The 21077-nt window shown below is 38.2% G+C and overlaps 1 protein-coding gene across 9 annotated transcripts in view; it reads right to left on the bottom strand.

The window, feature by feature from the left end:
- The window catches only part of L3mbtl4 (L3MBTL histone methyl-lysine binding protein 4), a 520509-nt gene that overhangs the window by 312038 nt on the left and 187394 nt on the right, over positions 1-21077 (bottom strand). For 8 of the 9 annotated variants that reach the window (XM_047526991.1, XM_047526997.1, XM_047526990.1 and 5 more), the window contains exons 6-9: positions 5761-5865; positions 3948-4083; positions 2271-2362; positions 80-234 (exon numbers count right to left, since the gene is read on the bottom strand). In XM_047526991.1, coding sequence (XP_047382947.1) covers positions 80-234; positions 2271-2362; positions 3948-4083; positions 5761-5865 — 488 coding nt within the window. The remainder of the gene's footprint in view (positions 1-79; positions 235-2270; positions 2363-3947; positions 4084-5760; positions 5866-21077) is intronic. The other variant, XM_047526998.1, reaches the window with a different exon arrangement.

The following is a 21077-nucleotide window of genomic DNA, read 5'->3' as shown; positions in this document are numbered from 1 at the left end:
AATTCTTAACGCAAACATATAAGCATGCGGGGAAAAGAGGGAAAAAAAAAAAAAAAAAAAAAAAACATTGGTGTCTCACCAGTAATCGTAGCTGTCATCCCAGTTGTCAAAATGCACTCGTAAGCGGTCATCCACAATATCTGCTATGGTAGCCACACACACCAAGGAAGGGTTCTTCCTGTCCACAGCCTCCAGCTTCATTCCCACCTGAAACTCCTTAGGCACTGGCCCATTCTAACACAGCACCAGCAGGAGAAGAGGCACAAAAAGAAAGAGGACACCAAGCAGGTTTAGAAGCAAAGCCTAGAGGGCATCAACACTTACCCTCTGGAAAGAAACCAGCAAATGACAGGAAAACTGTCATGTAGCTTACATTCCTAAGCAAGGTCAGGGAAACTAGCTCCTCTGGGTTTTTCTCTTTTGATGTACAGGGAGATTTTCTTTCCCTTATCAACTTCATTTTTCCCTCTTCAGTTCTTAGTGTAATTTGTATTCACTTAAAAATAGTGTTTGCTGAATATGGTCATATCAAATGATGTTCTCTGTTTCCCATAGGTTTTTCAATATATTCAAATAGTGCTACTTGAAAAAGTGGTAAAGACATGCTCAAGGTATCATTAAATTGATTATTCAATCTGAAAGTAGACTTTCTCAATATTTAAGGAACATATGCACTAATCCATGTATACAAATTACAATTAAAAGAGCAAATCTTTTTTTAAGTACCTGTATATGTTTGTTCATATAAAAATGCTATAGATCATGATTTACCATAAAATAACTGTTATAAAAAACCCCAGTCTTTGAATTGTGATAATTAGCTGGTTCTGGGATTTGGGAGTATTACCCAATATCTGGGGACAAAATGAGGGTTTCTTCTCTACTTCTTTAGTATCTACACTAAACCTCAATTTTTATTTTTCTTTAGCACATTCTACTTTAAAAGAAATTTCACATTTCAATAACTCACTTTCCTTGAGACAATCCTATGGAACACATACAACAATCATGTAACATTAATTTTAAGATCAATAAAGTGAAGCTCCAGAAATTCAAGCAGGAGACCTGCACAGTGACAACCACCTGCAGGTGACTCAGGCTTCGGTACTGTCCCTGTCCTCTCCCAGTATGCCAGCCTCACCGCTGGTCCCAGAAAGTGGCTAAGAAGATTGATTGTAGTTGGGGTTGTGACTTATCCCATGAAAGGTAACTGGGATGCTGGGGTCAGAGATGGCAGAGGGAGTGTTCTTCACACAGATATGCACAGCACCCTGAGTCTGCATGAGCTGGTCCCTTGTTTTCATTGCACTCAATTACATCAAACCTGGTTATATCTAAAGTCCGCCTGAAGTGCCTACTGGTTTCAAAACACCAAAACTAAGTTTAAAAGGTTAACTCATTGTAAGTAAAAAAGAAAAATATTTATGAAAGACATCTTCCATTTTAGCCATCTTTTATTATTATTATTTTTATTTATCTTTTAATTTTTTTAAAGACTGCATTTTGATTCATTGTACACAAATGGGGTACATAATTTCATTTCTATGGTTGTACACAATGTAGATTCATACCATTTGTGTAATCATATATGTATATAGGGTAATGATGTTTGTCCCATTCTACCATTTTTCATATCCCCCTCATCCCTTCTACCTATTCTAAAGTTCCCCCATTATTCTCTCATTCCCCACCCCCCACCCCTATTATATATCATTCTCCACTTATCAGAGAATACATTCGGCCTTGGTTTTCTGGGCTTGGCTTATTTCACTTAGCATGATATTCTCCAATTCCATCCATTTATTTGCAAATGCCATAATATTATTCTTCTTTATGACTAAATAGTATTCCATTCTGTATATATACCAGAGTTTCTTTATCCATTCATCTGTTGAAGGGCATCTAGGTTGGTTCCACAATCTAGCTATTGTGAACTGAGCTGCTAGAAACATTGATGTGGCTGTGTTACTATAGTTTGCTGATTTTAGGTCCTTTGACTATAAACTGCGGAGTGGGATAACTGGTTTTAGCCATCTTTAAATATACGTTTTTCAACTTTATACAGCTAACTGAAGTGTTTAATTGTACTTTTAAAGAGAAAATAAAAAAGATTCCCATAGAAAAAGGAGACAAATTAAGTGAGAAAAGTCACAGGAAGTTAAGTTTCCATAATTTCTTAAAGGATTAAAATATAACAGAATATAGAGTGAATTTTAATAAAAGTAAGTTCAAGGAAATTTCTGACTTACACTGAGGAAGTAAATACTTACAGAACTTCTGTTTCTGAATAATTTCTTAGGAGCATTTTGCAATTTGCAGGTCTTCAAGTAATCCATCCAAACAAATTTATCTTTTCTATAACCTAGAAAAAAAAAAGTACAATTTACTCAAAATATTCACAAGAGGTAACCACAAGTATGTTAAATATATTATTGCCATTCAGTCTTTTGTCACAAATTCCATGCCCTTAGCAGGTTACAAATGATTTACATTAAAATCTCCAAATTGTTTCAATGTTTTTAATGGCATAAATTCAACACGGTTGAATGTGGTTTCCCATCGTGCATACCATTCCCTGCAAATATTTACTGTTCACTAAGCTGTGGCACTGGGACCCTGGGTCTTGGTGGGAGTCTCACCTCCATTAAGACTTTCTAGAATGGGTAAAGGGATAAGACAAGAGTCTCAGTGTTGTCCCCATCCCTGAAGAAGCCATGTCACAAAGACCATAAGAGATCCCAATGGTGTTGTGATCCAACAAAGCCCTATACGGGAGGAATTACAGAAACCCTTCACAATTCAAAGACCATTTTGGGCAGCTCCCACTTTCTGTACCTTATCTTTATAGGGTTCCCACTAAAAATGCCTTGTCTTCCATTCATATGCCCTAAGGTGACTCAAATAGCATTGACACAAATAATGCAAGATATTTTCTGAGAGAGCATCATACTGAGAACATAAGCCAAACTCCTAACGCAGTGGCAGCTCTGACTTCACCTCCTGCCTTTTTTGCCTTGCTTCTCCACTTGTCTCCCTGAGAGTCCTCATCCTCACCAAGTCTACTCCCGCCCCAGGGCATCTGCTCTGGACTTGCCCTGAACCATGTTGCTTTCTCTCTCACTTTGTCCAAGTGTCTATGGGACCCCTCAGACAGGCCTATCTTCACCACACTATCTAAAAAAGCATCCTTATGTCCAGTCTCAATCCTTCCCCTCCTCCAGAATGAAAGCCCATAGAGAGAGAGATTTTATTCATGCTCTAGCTCCAGTACCTGCATATAGTAAGAACTCCATGTACCTACTGGATGAATGAGCCTGTTGCCTATCACCAGTTCTTAAAATCCCAGCAATCTCAAGAGACTTATCACAGGTCCCAAGACAGAGCCCAAGAGACACTCTGAGTTGATTACTAAGAATACCTACTCCAGAAGTTGCCACAGTCATTTCATAGTCTAACGCCAAGCAGGAGACTGTACGCAGAAGTTGGTCATGCAAAGAAACTGGCCCATGAGCATCTGACTGATCACACCCTCAGCTCATTTGCACAAAACAACTGGCTAGGGTTCCTCTAGTATATAACAAAAGACAAAGGTGACATTTTACCATCAAAAGAAAACTTGAACTGAAAATTTTTTTTCATAGCTCCATGTTTTCCATGATTCTGGAGTTTACAACAATTGACATTGATTCAAGTTTCTTCACCATAGTGTCATTGATATAGCATGATATTTCATTTCAACTAAGATTGAAATATCAGTTGCTCAATATATAATAAACTTTATGTGCCAGCATATGCTCCCATAATGTTTTATTTCTACCCTATGTATCTTATCAGAATATCAGACCCAAAAGTCATGAACATTTTTTTTAATCTAAAGAGGATTATCTCTGAGGTTTTAGTTCTCTTTGGGGATCAAATTTTCACACCAGGTTCTCTCAATGGCTTACCCTTAGGGATGTGCAATTCATGCTTGGTCTTTTCACACCACCCTACTGGATGAATGTCGGGGGAACCAGCATTGGTCCAAAAATCATAGCAGCTTAAATATCCATCAAAATGAAGTCTTAGCCGGTAACCACACACCTGCAACATGTAAAGTTTACAATTGTTCATTAAATGTCATACGTTTGAAATGGACACAAAATTTTTAAAATATTCAAATATTTTGTGAGTGCTAACAACATTTAAGAACTGAGGGTTGGGGAGATAGCTCAGTTGGTAGAGTGCTTGCCTTGCAAGCACAACGCCCTGGGTTCAATCCCCAGCACCGCAAAAAAAAAAAAAAAAAAAAAAAAAAAGAACTGATGCTTCCTCCCAAATGGGAACAAATTAGAGAATCATTAGAGAACAAATTTATACATGACATCTGGTTAAAACAAAACTATAATGAAGTAGATACTGTCCTTCAGGAACTAGAGCCTTCTACAAAATACAGCATTTTACTTGTCAAAGTACATATAAATATACTACAGTAAATCTCACTATTGTGTACATCCACAAGAAATTAATTAAAAATAATAACTATGGGTAAATGGCAGAAAGATCAGTGGAGGGAAGGCAAAAGGGAATGGGGCAAGGGGAGGGGAAGGAGAGGTACTAGGACTGAATTAGAACAAGATATATTCCATGCTTTTATAATTATGCCAAAATGATTCTACTGTCATGTATAACTAAAAAGAACCAATACATTAAAAAAGTTTAGGGTGGAAAAAAAGGGTCCATGATTTAAATATTTTAATTGAGGAGTTTATTTATTAATTCAACACCTGCCCAATATTCCTTTCAGAACCCCTATCTCTTGCTGTTGGTTTGGATTCATATCCCAAGAATTCATCTTCAATGAATGCTATTAGAAATACAGATATCCAGATATCTCTTATTGATTTGATAATATGTTTAGTAAATATTACGTTTTACAAGCCATTTACTTCCATCACAGGCTCTTCACTGTATATAATTTTCATAAAAATGCATGTATTTATAAAAATATATAAATTATAGGTATAAATATTATTCATATACATTTCTCATTAGTTCAACTAAAATGTGAATAATTATGTTTCTGTTAATAGGGGAAAAGAGTAGACAGAAGTACAGAGCAAAACAAAATGGGGACAGACTTGTTTCAGCTCTACCATATGCATGCAGCATACGCAATAAAGAGAACATCAGAACAGTCAGAAATATAGCCTCTAGACATGCTGAGCAAGTTTAATAGCTACAATCAATCAAGTGGAGCAAATGAATGTGACTTCTTCAATGAATGCTATTAGAAATACAGTTATCTCTTATTGATTTGATAATATGTTTAGTAAATATTACGTTTTACAAGTCATTTACTTCCATCACAGGCTCTTCACTGTATATAATTTTCATAAAAATGCATGTATTTATAAAAGTATATAAATTATAGGTATAAATATTATTCATATACATTTCTCATTAGTTCAACTAAAATGTGAATAATTATGTTTCTGTTAATAGGGGAAAATATTGTGTGATTCATGAATTGTTATCAATCTTAGGTGAAAACCATTAGCCAATTAAGTCAAGAATAAATGCTAGCTGATGAAGGACTTACTAAAAAATTCATCTTCACAGGAGGAAAAAAATTCATTAAGAAACATTTTCACCCATCACAGACTAAATTAAATCCACAATGTTCTGGAACTTGTTTATGATCAAAGGCACACAAATTTGTTATTCTCTAGAAAATTCTGTCATCATTCAATTAGCCCAAGACAGAACCACATCTCTCACCTCAGCTACAGAAAGCACACAGAATACAGATGGATGTCGGGGATCAATGCCTTCTAATCTCATGCCAACCTGAAAACCATTTTCGTGCTCCGGGAAGGATTGATCCTATGGAATTGCATGATATAACATTAGCCATTGATATTTCTTCATAACTTTATATAAAATATTTGGTGTCACTTACATGTGGACTCCAAAACAACAGAACCCAAAAAAACAGAGTATAAAGGTGATTACCAGAGGCTAGGATAAGGGAGTTGGGGAGATGCTGGTCAAAGGATGCAAAGTTGTAGTTAGATAGGAGGAATACATGATATTGGACTTAAGATGACAGATATGTTAATTATCTTGATTCAATCATTCCACACTGTGGAATATATCAAATCATACTGTGTACCCCATAATTATATAAAATTATAATTTGTGTAAAAGATGAAAAATAGAATTTTTAAAAGCTTTACTGTATAGTTTGTAAGCTATTACATGTAATTGTTCTTATATGTAATTGGCTCTCAAAAATGATTTGGTCATTTTAAGATACTTTGAAATAGTTCAACTGTGAAGTTCTACGTCCTGTGAACTTCTTACTCGTTGGTGTTGCCCATTCTTCCTTCTGTTCTTGGTGGCCTACATGCATTTCCTACCTTCAGTCTGCACCTTGGCTCTTCACTGGTATAGTACTTTGCTATAAAGACTTTAATATCAGTATAGTCAAATATACTCCCTGTAAAGTTTGCACATGCAGTTTATGAAGTCCTTCCTGACTCAGGTTACCAAGCTATTCTCCTATTAGTTTTAAAAACAAAATGTTGCAGTTTCATTTTTAGTATTTAAATCTATAGTAAAACTGGAATTGCTTTTTCTATGGTGTGATGTAGGGGCCTAGTTTTTTCATGTGGAAAATGGTTTTTGACTCATCCGTACTTGAAGTGATCTGCAAAGTCAATTCTGATACCAAGTTTCTATATATTTGTGGGTCTATTATGGTCCCTCTATGCTATTTCACTGACTTATTTGTCTATTTTACACATTCTTATTTGCTAATGTGGAGCCTTTTCTGTTTGGATCAATCTTTACATATTGAGTTTTCTAATTCAGAAATTTGTTCTTTCTCCATGTTATCTAATCATTTTTGTTTGTCAAGCATTTTCTTCAAATTTTCAATAGATTTCAAGAATGCTTTGTTATACTTATTTGGGGTAAATTTTAAAGTTTATTGCTATTATCAATGGATTTTTTTCACATTAGACTTCCTAATTTTCTCCCATTCTTTTCTTTATACTTGCATTTAAAAAAATGAATACTGGTATTCTTTCCTACAGCCTTACTGAATTATAACTTGTTTTGAGCACTTATGAGCAGATTCAGAATTACCAGTCAATTTACTCTTTAATTAGAAATAAACTTATACTAAAGGAAAATGATAACTAGAATCTAGTTCTATTAGATCTAGGGCTGCTTTTTAACCACTAATTGCTTGTTATTTAATAGTATTTAACATCTAAATGTCTATTTTCTGATTAGAATTTCGTATTTTAAGATTCTTTTCATTGGAAATAATGTCAAACTTAAAGAAAATTTTCAAGAAAAATATAGTTCAGGGAACATGTGCACAGCTTTGCCTAGATTCATCTGTTGCTACCATTTTACCTCCTTTGCTCCATCATTTATTGTCACTCCCTCTCTCTCACATGCCTACATAGAAAGACAAAGGAAGATGATATCAACATAATTTTGTGTCAGCCATTTGAGAGTCCTTCACCTCTGAATACTAAACATAATTCCCTAAGAGCAGTATATTTTCCTGAAGAATAGAATGTCTTATATAACCACAGTTATCAACTTCTATAAACTTAATGTGTACAAAATACTTTACTTTTAAATAACATCCCATTCGTATTCCTCTCTGTACATTTTTCCACCAACACACTTTATAACATTCCCCCCACTCTGCAAAACAGAGTCAGTCTAGGATCAGACACCATATTTAATTAGAAAGTCTCTTTAGTTTCACATGGTCTGGAACATTTTCCACTGGCATATCTTGTTGTTTATAGCACTGACTTTTTTTTTTTAAATATTGTCTTATCCCTCCTCAAATTTTTCAGTTAGAATATTCCACATTTTGGATCTGTTTGATGCTCCCCTGCAATTAGGTTCAGGTTACACGCCTTTTGCCAGAATACTACATGAATGACATGTGCTTCTCAGGATATCACACCCAGGGGTACATAATGCCCTCTGTCCTTCAGTGCAGATATTAAGGGACACAGTATTGTTCGATTTCTTACTATGTAGTAAGAAATTGTAGTAAGTAACGTGCAAAATGCACATATACATATATACACATATACATATCCCCACATGCTTGTTCTGCCTTCCTCCATCCATTCTGTACTTTCCCTCGGGCAAGGTCCGCACATTTTCTCCTTTACTAAATCCTACAGTATAGATCTCACAGTTTCAGAACTATTTATTCACAAAACACAGTAATCAAACCTAGAGTTCATGATTTGTGTGCTGTCTCCCCTCACTTCTGTGTCATCCAAGAATGGGGTAGGAAAATAGTTAAAATTGTATATAAAACAACTGTATTCATTTTTCCCTCCATTTCATGCTGTCATTATCCAACTGAAATACAACTGAGTTCACTTGTTTTGATTTGTTTTTAGTTTATAAGATACTTTAACTTTTTTAGTGTATAGACCCACTTCCAAGAGTTAAAACCATACAACACACAATCCCACTTCCCCATCTCACCTCTTGAAGGTTCCCAACTTAACTGCTTTCTGTATTTTCCTTCCTGAGTTGCTTTTTGCAAAGTAGTTAGGTGCGTGTTTTTCTAATTTCCCCTTCTTTGTCACACAAAAGGCCACACACGGCACAAGTTCTTTTCCCTGCAGCCTTCTGCACTTCTGTCTCCTGGAGACCCCCCTGTGCCAGCTCACAGTGGTTAGCCACACTCCTTCCCACAGCCACAATGTGCTTCAGCGTGTGCAGGTTCCATGGTTCATTCAGTCTTCCATACTATGATGCATACTTTTTAAAATATGAACGTGAAACCATTTTAAAAGTCTTTATGAATTGGCTTGTAAAATGTTGTTGAAAACTTTCTTACATTCACAGATCATTTTGGAAGCTTCCAAGGAAAAATTTTAAAGATGATAAAACCCAAACATGAAATGGCAAGAATGAATGATTTCTCAGGGATATTTTATTTCTATAAAAATAAATGTCATGTATGTGTTTAACTCTCCCAGCCTGCTTCTCACATCTACTGTTTTCCAGCAGATTGTATTTAACAAGTTTTGTGTGCCTACCTCCTGTTCACTGCCTTGAAATTTCTCAGCTCATTTTAAAAGCAACACACACACACACACACACACACACACACACACACACGGCTGAGAAAAAAGCAGAAGAAGGACAGACAGCAGTGGTTGGATATTAATAATGCAAAAAGAAAAGTCAAGAACTGGAGAAACTGACACAACTTGGTTGTTGTTTTAACAAAACTGAGAGATGCAAAACTTGGAATAAGAGAAAGTCGTGTTGAGGATACGATGCCGTCTAATCACACATGAATGATAAATCCAAGGCACTGGCAATAATTCACAGCCAAGAGTAAGATGAGCCCTGCTGCTCTTGCTGGAGTTTCAGAATGGCTTCTCATCTGAACACTGGGGAGCTTCCTATAATGTTGAAAGTAACACTAGATGACTGAAAGACAGCATTCCTCAGAGGAATTGTTCATTTTAACAATCTGAAAGGCAACATTTAGTAAGAAATATCACTGCTTTTCATCAGTCTCTTTTCTGTTCAATGATTTATTCACGACAAGACAGATTTTAAAATTTTTCCTCTCTAAAAATCTTACATTTTTTAATGTAACTGATGGCTATGCTTATAAAACCATATTTTAGGGCAAGAAAAGTGAACTCAAATCACACATTTAAAGCAAACAAAAAGTCCATTAAATTTAGTCATAGAAAATCCCAAGGTTTGTAGACCTGATAAAAACTTTTACAGATAAATAAACTGCAGTCCAGAGAGGTGAAGGAATTTTCTCAAGGTCACATAGTCAGTTTAATAGCAGAATATAACTAAGGACTGAAGTTCTGAAAGCCTGCCAACTGTTTGATGTAAGGGGATAGAGCTGGCAACAAAACAACACACAACAAAACCTGGCTCAAGGCCACGGAAGTCCTCAAGGACATATCCAAAGAAGTGACATATGCTCTTGGGTTCTGAAGAGAAGCTGTTCTGTTTTGCCATTTTCTTTTCCCAGAACAGTTAAAAAATAAATATTTTTTAGTATGAAATTAATTTATTTTGTCACTAATGATGGAGAGGAAGCATTATTCAAGGTTCTATACCTCATTGAAAAAGCAGGAACAAATTATATGCTATTATTTTAAAAGCTTGTAAAAAGAATCATGAGGTCATTGGAAGTGGGTAGCCATGCTTAGGAAAAGTAGACTAGCTACTGTCACAATTCCAATATGAATTACCAGGTAGAGGAGCAACTGTCATGACGTGTGCACGTCAGCACCTCTCTGCTCCATGGGTGCAGAGTCACCAATGTGCAGCATGTAAAGCTCACTTGATAGATGTGTGTAAGAAATGCTGGGCATTTCACTTTAACACTGACAATCCCACATGAGCAGAGAGACTGCACTTTGTAGAGAATAATCTGTAAGCCACCGCAGACTGAGGAAGGCAGATGGCCGTTAGCACTAGTAGCACATCAGCTGGACGTGTGTCACTGAAGAGTGCTGATGTGCTAAGTGCATGATTCAATCTGAATGCCCACAGGCATTCTGTTTTATTCACAGGCAAGAGTTGCAGTCAACTTCCTGATCTTTATTCTGTGTTGGAAGAAATGGGGGATATCATACATGCAATCAAATCACAGTCACTGAGGCCCACGTTTTAAGCATACTATGCAAAGGACTAGGCAAGACCATGGTCTTATTTCCAAACCTTACACAATAGCGCTAAAAGGGAAGGAGACTCATAGGAGTTTTGTATACAGATGTTTAAAACAAAACTTATTACAACACTAGAGACCCTTGCCATGAGTTCAGCAGCCTGCTCAAATGGATTTATCACATCTTCCACACTTTAAATGATCCCAAAGTATATCTCCAGGGCTAAAACATCAGTTTTACATGTGAAGTCTTATTTTTTTCATTTGCCACTTATACATTCTTTTTTTTTAATTGGTGCATTATGGTCATACATAATACTGGGATTCATTGTGGCATAATCATATGTGCACATAACATACGGACCACACAGCCCAAATTGACAGGAAGTCTTTTGTAGGCAAACTGTGATAGTAGCTTGGCCACACAGAACTTAATTTTTTTTGTCAAAACTTGATGATTTTCTTCATCCAATGAAAAAATAAACATGCTATTCATTAAATTCTTCAAATTAAGGGAGTTCTTCAGAAGGAAATATGAAAAAATCACCTCTTGAGACAAAAATGCCCAAAGAAAAAGCTAGAATGCATTTGCAGCTCTCTTCAAAGTAGAGAGATCTTCTAAGCCTGAATGTGACATTCTTTTCAACTCAGCATATGATAGAACAAATGGAATCCAGGCTTCTATAATCTGAATATACAAAAGTAATGAAAACTATCTGAGAAACTATTGAACACTTGCTATCACAATATACAATAGTGAAATACAACTTTCCCATTAATAGAAATGAAGAATAACAAATGAGAACAGTTATAAGGCCAAAGGTAGGCTTTATCAAGCCATATACAGAAATGATTTTTACCCATCAAAGATGCATATAGCACTTACTCTGGCCTAACACTGTTCTAAGTACTTTATGAATATTAACACATTAAATCATCCTAAAAACCCTGTGAAGTTGGTGTTATTATGCACACATTCAGATGACATGCCTAAGGCTACAGTACAAGTGCATCTGCCTTTAGTGTCCAAGCAAGCAGTCACTATCCTAAATCATTATGCAAAGTTATAAGCAATACCACCCCCTCACTTACTAAAGATTCATAATTTAAAATTTTTATTCTATGGTTAAAATTATGAGATCCTTGGGGCAACTGAGTATTGCTATATAGCCATCAAATGATCCCTATATGCCAAAAGTCTAAAAACAATGCCATGGAAAAACTAAAAGAGAACCTGTGTGGGGGAAGTGTAATATATAATAAAGGTGGCATTGTACACTGTGAAGCAAAGATAAATGGCAAGAGACTACAAGACTGTCCACTTAGGAAGAATGTTTAAACCATATTCCCACCATAGCAATATACAATAATACTGTTCAATGGGAAGAAAATGAAAATTGTTCAGTGGAATACAATACAGCTATCAGAAAAGCAAGACAAGACCTGGGTCTGCTGAGGCAGCAGGAGAACCATGATAAATACAAAGCATGTGTTAAATGAGTGTAGAGTATTTTAATTTTTTGTTTATAAAAACAACTAATTGGGCCTGGTTTGGTGGCACCTGTAATCCCAGTGGCTCTGGAGGCTAAGGCAGAAAGATAGCAAGTTCAAAACCAGTCTCAGCAATTTAGTGAGACCCTGTATCAAAATAAAAAATAAAAGGGCTGGGGATGTGGCTCAGTGATTAAGCACCCCTGGGTTCACTCCCCAGTACCATTAAAAAAAAAGATTAAGAGCCACATGGGTATCCTTCTAGGGAACATGTCATTAATCAATTCACTGACTAAATATATACCTAGAAGCCTTCAATGAGCAGAACACAGCAGTCCACTGCAGCAGTTCATCATGTCTATACAGGCCACACAGTGAGGCATGCTTCAAATTCTGCTTTTTCAATGTGATGCCAATTTTTGCTATTTGTTAGGCTAATGGGAAAAAATCATAACCTACATAATGAAACAAAACCTGCTGCAAAGCTTCAGTTAAGACGGCAGTGAAGAATGGCTGATTATATATTCTTAAACTTTCATTTTATAGACTCTTCTTGTTATTCTGAACATTTTTCACAGATTAATTCTGAAATCAGAATTGCAAGCTACTGCCAAGATTATACTGAGAGACATTCTACAAATAGAGAACACAGAATTCGGGGCTCAACAAAAGTATACTTTAATAAGTTAAGTTAATGCAATTCTTATTGGCTTTTTGTGAATCCGTTCTGCTACAATCTCATATGCAAAAGCTCTCATTTCCCCTGAACCTACTGATAGTAAGAAATTTGGCTGTAGAGCCACATTTTAATATGCATGCTAACCACTGACTGAACTACAGACTCAGAAACCAAAAGAGAATACCTACCAAAGCAGGTAACATACTGCTGGATCTAGGCAACCTGAGACCAAGAAAGAAAAGACACTATCCAATATACAACAAAGGAATACATGGCAAAACTTTTTAAAATAACTTCTGAAGTTCTCTTGTAATGCCCTGGCCATCACAGAATGTATTCCAAAAATCCTCTGGTCTAGTGTCTAAAATAATAAACCCACATCCCCTTCCCCCAAATGATTTAACTCTCCCAGGAAAAAAGACAAGGATACTCCTAATAAAAATTTTCCTTTAGAGAAGAGTCATGTCTACCCTCGATTCCAAATGCCACCCTTTTTCCTTCAATTTCTCTTCCTTCTGAAGAGCTCTGAGCTTGACATTCAGTTTCCAGCTGGCACTGCAGATAAGCAGCCGGTACAGGGGCTTCAAGTTCCTCCCAGGAACAGAGAAGCAGCCATGATCTGGCTGTCTGGCTCCAGACTTCCAATCAGCTATTTCCTAGCACCCCTAGTACTTTACATTTTACTATTTCAGAAAAACAGATTCTAAGTATAGGTAAAGTATCTGAGCCACAAGATCAAGGCATATCTTCAATTTTGCCCTAGAACTCAGAGCTTTGGAGACTGTGAAAAGGGGAATTCTTTCTGCTGTTTGGAGTTTCAGCAATTAATCAGCCTAAAGACTTCACATCATATGGCTACACTCTGCTTTTAAATGGGCTCCATATGCCTGTGATTTAAACTTCAACCAGACATCTGAATATAATGCACACAATATATTTTTCCAAAATTTTTTTTTTCTGGGAAAACTATTAAATACTAATGAAGTTCCCTTTAAACTGGGGGCAACAAAAGCAAACACGAGAGAAAAACTAAACAGGTAAAAACACTTTGAGCAAATGAAAAGGACATAACACTGAGATTATAACTTGATTCTAATTATGTCCAAATGCATGTGGTATTTCATTATAGCTTGTACAGCTACTAAGGAAACCATGCAAGGTCATCATGGGGCTATGATCAACATTTAAAGTGCTACCTAAGAAGGATCTATATTAAAACTAGGGTAGTGTTCTCAATGGTTGTCAAATAATTTGGAAGCATGTTCACAGTACAAAATCTTGACACCTGACTAAACTATGCTGGAAAGGTTCTAGGTATCATGGGTGGTTTTAAGGGGCATTATAACAAATAGCAATTTTTACAGGAGCATCTTTCTGTACCTGCAGAGCTAAATGCAATCCAGACTTCACCAAAAACAAAACAAACACACAGTCTTTCCTGAATCTACTTAAGTACTGGCACATTTAGAAAAATTAATTTAAAAATATATATAACTGAGACCTAGGTAAAGAAGTCAATTTTAAAAAGGCGGCACGGGTATTCCTTTTGCTTATACTTCAAGTAAGAAAGGCAGAGAAATCAGGAATATGTTCAAATATGGCTGTCTTCTATCTAGGACAATTAGGAGACTTAACCAGGAAGTGTCTTTGTTCCCCAAGGACCCCTGGCCTATCCAAAATAAATACACTGCTATCATCCTTGAGATGGCTGAAATTTCCTATCAGGACACAAAGTATTTCTTTCCAAAACTGTAATAGATTATCAGACTTTAAAGGGGAAGAGGGACAGAGCATGACACAGGCAAATGGAGAAAGTAACATCTAAGATAAAGATGGCACTGAAGGAGCAGGGGAGGGCAGGAGTGGAAACGTGGATTTGTGTGACTGTCCTTGTTTAGGAGTCCAAGGGGATCAAGCAAGGAAGCACTGCTGTTCTCATCTGAAGAAAGACTGTCAGTGATCAGGTGTTAAGGCAGTAGAGAAGAGGACAAGGTTAAGGAAAACAAAAGGCTGGGATGCTTTAGTTGCCAACAGGAAGACTCCTGTGAGGTAAGTGACAGGGCTCTGGGGCCATTCACTCACCCTGAGTGCAGAAACAGAGCACACATGGTGAGCAGGCAAGGTGTCAAGGAGGACAGCCAGGCATGCAAATGTAGTCAAAGTGAGGCAAAACCTGACCAGCCAGAATCTACAGAGAGAGGTAGACAGGCTGGGCTGTGTTCTGAATGAAGGTGGAGGTTGGAGAAGGCTGGAGCACACAGTCACCAAGAAAGGCAGAAAAGAACTCCAAGGAAAAGCAAGGGACCATGGTCTCAGAGAAAGTAACTTTAAGAATGCTTTGTACTCTGTATACCGTAGCACACACCTATAATCCCAGAGACTCCGGAGGCTGAGGCAGAAGAATTGCAACTTTGAGACCAGCCTCAGCAACACAGTGAGGCCCTAAGCAACTAAGTAAGACCCTCTCTCAAAATAAAAAGTAAAAAGGGCTGGGATGTAGCTCGGTGGTAAAATGTTCATGGGCTTAATCCCCAGCACCAAAAAAAAGAAAAAAAGAAAAGAAAAATATTTTGTACTTAACAAAGTGAACCATGTGTTAGCCACTGCTTAAGTTAGACACTTTTACTAGATGGCAGTCTTCAAAAATTACCCTGAGAAGTAGGTGACCATCTGCCATTTTTGGATAAATACAGAGAAGTCAGAGAGGTGAACCACAGAGCCTTTCCTCCTTAAAGTGAGAGAAGAGGAGCTGGAAAGGCTTCATGAGGCACAAAAGCACCAGGAATCGTCCTTCAGGGATCCACGAATACTGGAGGAACTGAAACTTAAAAGGGCTGGAGGGGTAGGGAGGAAGAAACCCAGTCAGTCTTAGGGAGATTGTAATTTCACCAAGAGATAAAATATATTTCTACAAATAGACATTAAGTACACACACGATACACTGAGGTACATGTTACAAAGACTGTTCTGGCAATAGTGTGCAGGAAAAGCTGACCTGGATAGAGAGAAAAGTCAAGAAATTTTTTTCTAAAGTGTATATTAAAAAATAAAAATCTAGGGTTTACTCCTAAATTAAGTCAGTAGAGGTGGCGACTGAGGGCAGCAAGGAAATAATTAGGAGGCAGAACTAGAGTAGACAAATGGGCAGACACACACAGCAGATATCCAGCTGGTCACCAGGGACCTGAGCGTGTGGCCTATTCACAGGGACAAGGAGCTCTGGAAGGTGACTCCACGAAAGGAGGCTGGGATGAGTTCAGTTTGAAGGCACCCAGGTTGAGAGGGCTGTGCACAGCGAGGTGAGGAGGCAGGAATCCCTGGAGGGAAATCAAGAACTCCACTGAAACTTGGTAGGAGGGAAGTTAGCGGGGTAGATGAGCTGACCCAGGAACATCTGAAGAATGGGACCTGAAGGCAAGATCACAGAAGAAAAGGAATGTGAGAAAAGACAGACAAGGAGTGGCTAGGAACAAGCAAGACCAGAGACTAAGATTAGATGAGTTCTGGGAGCAGGGAGAACAAGATGAGGCCCAATATGTGTCTGGCTGTGAAATCCTGGAGGTCGCCTGTGCAGAATAGTTTCAAGCAACACAGGTAATATGGGTCAGAATGCAGAGGCTGGGGGTGGAAAAGGTTAGAAGTATCTAGAGAAAATACAATCTAAATTTTTAAGAAGTTAGACTGGGCTATGGAGATAAGACAGAAAAATGCAGAATGCAGGGCAATATTTGTTCTTAAAGATGGGACAGCTCTGGCAAATTTATAAACCAAAGGGAAAAATACAGAAGAACAGAAATGTAAACTTATAGGTGAGACATGAGATAACTGATGCAGTAAGAGCTCTAGAAAAGCATTAATGAATAGGACCCAGAGCACAGGTAAAGGTGGACAGATGGGGAGGAAGGATATTTCTTCCACTCCAGTGAGGGAAAGCAGTAAGAACAAACTATGCTGAGTGACAGTGTACAGTAAGTTGAAGGTGGCACCATATCCATTGTAGGAGTTATGGTTTCTGTTGGGAACGAGGAAAGAGACCAGAGAGTTCAGAACAGCCTTCCTAGGAACAGGGAGAGTGAGACCAATGACACAGGAGAATGGTCAGGTAAAGTTTACCATGATGAGGCTGAAAAATTTGCCACACACCAACCCTCAAGGCCTGTGGCTCTTATCCAGAAATGTGTGGTGCCTATGGTGAGCACAACTCATCCATAATGGAACTGGGCAGCTTGTGTGGGAGAGAATGACAGGGCAACAGAGGGTTCAGGATCCCAGCAGAGAATGGCTGAAATGGAGGACCTAGGGCACCAAGACTGGCCAGGGGAAACATGAAACTCGAAGAGAGAAAATGAAGGAACTATAAGTTTAAAAGAAAACCTGCTGCTGCCATGAAAACACAGGAGAAAGAAAAGTCTGGAAAGACAGTGGATGGATTCATGCCACTGCAGAGGAGGTTCAACTATGAATTATGCAAATTTGGCCACGAAAGAGAGGGACAAAACTGAAAGGGGGTAAAGGTCCCTGGGCAGAGACATTCCAGGGACCAAGGAATGTCCCATGATGTCCCAAGATGAGTACAGGGCTGGGAGGGAGGAGAGGTCAGACGAGATGAGTGGTATGAGAGCAGACAGAGAGAATGACAGACTAATGAAGCAACAAGAGTGGAAACAGCAGCAATTAGAAGGCATAACCACAAAAGAGAAGAAGGAAGGGTTGGGTATTTAAGGGAGATGCAAGAAAGGAGCAGGCAGGGAGCTAGAGAACACTAGGCCTGCTCGCTCCCCCTGTAATAGAAAGGACAGTGTGCACCCAGGAAGCAGATGTACCCAGGGGAAGCAGGTGTCATCTGAACACAAAGAGGAGTGAACAATCTTTTGAGCTACCAAGGAAGTTTTGTCATTTGTTCTAACACAGACCACAGGCAGGGGTTGCAGTGATCACAGTAGAATCATTTGGAAGGGAGCTGACCCACGAGAAGTCATTCAGGCCACGAGCAGACAGGCTAGGAACAGCAAAGAAAGAGGATGGCACCTGTTGTCAGCAATAATGGCCCTCAGAATTATGTCTATATGCTAATCCCAGAAACAGTGACTATCTTTCCTTACATGGCTGATAGGATTTGGAAGATATAATAAGCGAAGGATCCTGACATAAGGAGATTACCCTGAATTATCAGGGTGAGCCCAATATCACCCTAAGTTTCCTACCAGAGGGAGACAAAGGAGGAGATCAGAGGTTGGAGTGCTGTGGGTACACAAGCCAAGTTCAGATTGTGACCTTCAGATAAGGTGACCTTCAGGCTTTTAGATAATAAATTCATGTTGTTTTAAGCCACTAAGTTTGTGGTGATTTGATACAGAAACAACAGGAAATTAATACAGTACCCTAGCTATACGTAATTCAAATAAAACCTATACTACTACATAATGAAAGATATTGAAAAAAATCTGAGAGAATTTTACCTGTTATAATGACTTTTATTTTGTTCTGAAACACCAAGTTATTTTTAAAATGGAGACGTGTTCCAGCCTTACCCAGGCCTAACTCTTTATTTAGCCTGTCAATCCAATACTGGCTGGTGAGAGAGGAATGCCTGCCTAGGGATAAAAGACAAAACTGGTCTTCAAGCCAGTGAATGAGGGTGACTAGAATGGATGGTATGGAGAACCTGAGATTCACTGTGAGAGAGTAAATGCTGGGGTAGGCTGTGCTCCAGGTCAGAGGCCTGCAGACTGCTGGGTTGAAGGACTGGGAACTGCTCAGGGCCAGACACACAGGTGGTGGCATCTGGTCTCTCTCCTGTTCCTGCATAAAAGTGAGGGTGCCCCTTCCAACCCTCACTCTAACCACCTGGCCAGGGTGAGCAGGTGGGATAGCTCCATCAAAGGGAGTCTCAGGGGAAACATGGACCTGTGAGGTTTAGGGAGCAAAACAATGACACAAAACTTGGATAAAGATTGAAGAACAGGAGACAGCACATGAGCTAGCAGGAGTTTGACAGGCTGGAAAGAGCTCTGTGTCCATGCACACATCTGTAGCTGGGGTCTAAGTGCAAAGACTCTAATTCCAAGCAGGACTTGGACCAAAAGAGTGCATTAGGAGGTGTAGGTGAGGTGAGTGGCAGTGCCAGATGACTGGCAGGGAGCTTTAAGAGAAACACCAATCTCAAGACAAAGGGAAAGACAGTATTTTAAATTTCAAATCAAATTGAGATAGGCAAATCTTACCAGTAATGAAGAGAAAATGTTTTTACATCTGCTCTGTCAACAGAAGGTGTTTATATCCTCCTATACTCATTACCCCAGATGGTAAAATATATGATAAAATATGAAACACAAAGTTTAAAATAGACCTGTCGATATGTAAAAATATTGTGCACAAATAAAATAGACGTACTCTCCTTAAAATACACATATTGTCTTGGTAGAATATGTATCTTATTTGCATGATGGTATCAGGTGTATGCATGGGTGTGTAGCTTTGGTATATCTTCTAAAAACTTTTAATATTAGGATGGAAACTACACATTAAAATACAGCATTAGTTCAATGTCTTTAGTTTTCCACTTTTAAATTTTTTATTTTCACACTTTAGTGTCAAAAGTATCAGAGTTCTAAAGCAGTGGCTGACCTGAACATCATCATCATAATATTTGCATGATGAAAATGAACATTAATAGTCAAGGGCACAATGTCAATATAAAATTGAGTTCAGTCTGATGCTTTTTCTTGGAAGTTGATATGAACCATCTGCCTTTCAGACTGCATTGAAATCAGCTTTCAATTATAAACCATGCTTACTTCATCTTAAAATACAAATGTCAAGTTGGAGTAACACTATATCTTGACCACAGATGTCTTCTTCAGTCACCAGGACAGTTCAGACCTAATAATTCAATTCTCCTCATTCAGGATCAGATGAGATTTCATCTCACATAGGGATGCCTAGTTAACTCATTACTGGCAAATTCTACTGCCAATTAGCATCTTGTCTTGTACTGCTAGTGTGTTTTACGGGCATAACTTATATTCCAAATAGATGACAATACTCTATAAAACCTTGTCATAAAGCCCTTATGCTTTGGTCTATCTACACATAGTTTAGCACATACAGAGTCTTAAAAATAAGAGCAGCTTCCTGTCAGATTAGAGAGGAAGAAAAAGGTGGCCAACATGTCTAATGTATCTTGCTTTCTTGTTTACTAACACTTTGCTATCATCTTCAGAGTTGACAAATATTAAAGTTTAGTCCTATTTTACAGCCATATTATTAGCCACAGAATCATGAAGGAGCACATGCTCTGCCCATTGCCCATCTCCACTCAAGAGTTTCTCAAGACCCTCTCCACCCTCCCTAGGGAACTCTTGCCTGCCCTTATAGGCCCTGAGATCCTCCTTCCCTCACTGGGTGCTTTCCAGCACCTATTTTTCCTTGCTCTCAAAGTTAAGGGGAAAAGTTATATAGCCAATAGTTCTATAGTCTGTTACACACTTGACAACATCACCATGAGGATTTATCTCAGGAGCAGAAATCTCATATTTGCCCCCTTGGTATTTGTTTTTGTTTTTGTTTTTTTTAACACAAGATCACAAGGGGAAATCTGGAGGATAAATTCTCAATTCTGTAAGTGTCCTTGCACTGGTTGATGAACCTTAAAGGATTTAATGAGAGAAATGCAGAATATTATTAATATACTGACTGACTGAGATGAGGGAAAGTAGGAGTTGGACACAGAACATAATGCTTTGCTGCCATCAGTCAAAACTTGCCTTACTCATCAAATCAGTCTTCATTTCACTTCTAACACCGATATATCTGATGTAATCTCAGGTGGAGATAAGAGAATACCTAGGACCCTGATCTGAAGATAAAGATCTCGTTACTAAAACATAATATCTTTCATGGCAAATTTAGTTACATGTAAGTTCTACTTCAATCACTACTCCTTCATCTTTGTGACTTCGGACTGCCTTGAGACCTTGATGGTGACACCACAACAATAGCTTTGCCTGTGTCCAAACTGGGCGGCATCAGCTCTCAGTTGTGCACCCTACTAGGCCTTTGTCAGCTGTTGTCTGACCCACTGTAGCGCCTGACCTGCACAAAGGTACAGGATGGGTATAGGGCACAAGGGAAAGGCCACTGTGCTTTACAATCGAGTGCCCTGATCCAAGCCAACACTCTTTAAAACTGTCTGCACTCAGAAGTAAGAATATGTTCCCA

This window comes from Sciurus carolinensis, chromosome 15, assembly GCF_902686445.1.
Source record: "Sciurus carolinensis chromosome 15, mSciCar1.2, whole genome shotgun sequence".
NCBI classification, from domain to species: Eukaryota; Metazoa; Chordata; class Mammalia; order Rodentia; family Sciuridae; genus Sciurus; species Sciurus carolinensis.
Note: the sequence above shows the minus strand (reverse complement) of the source record. Positions and strands in the feature narration are given on the sequence as shown.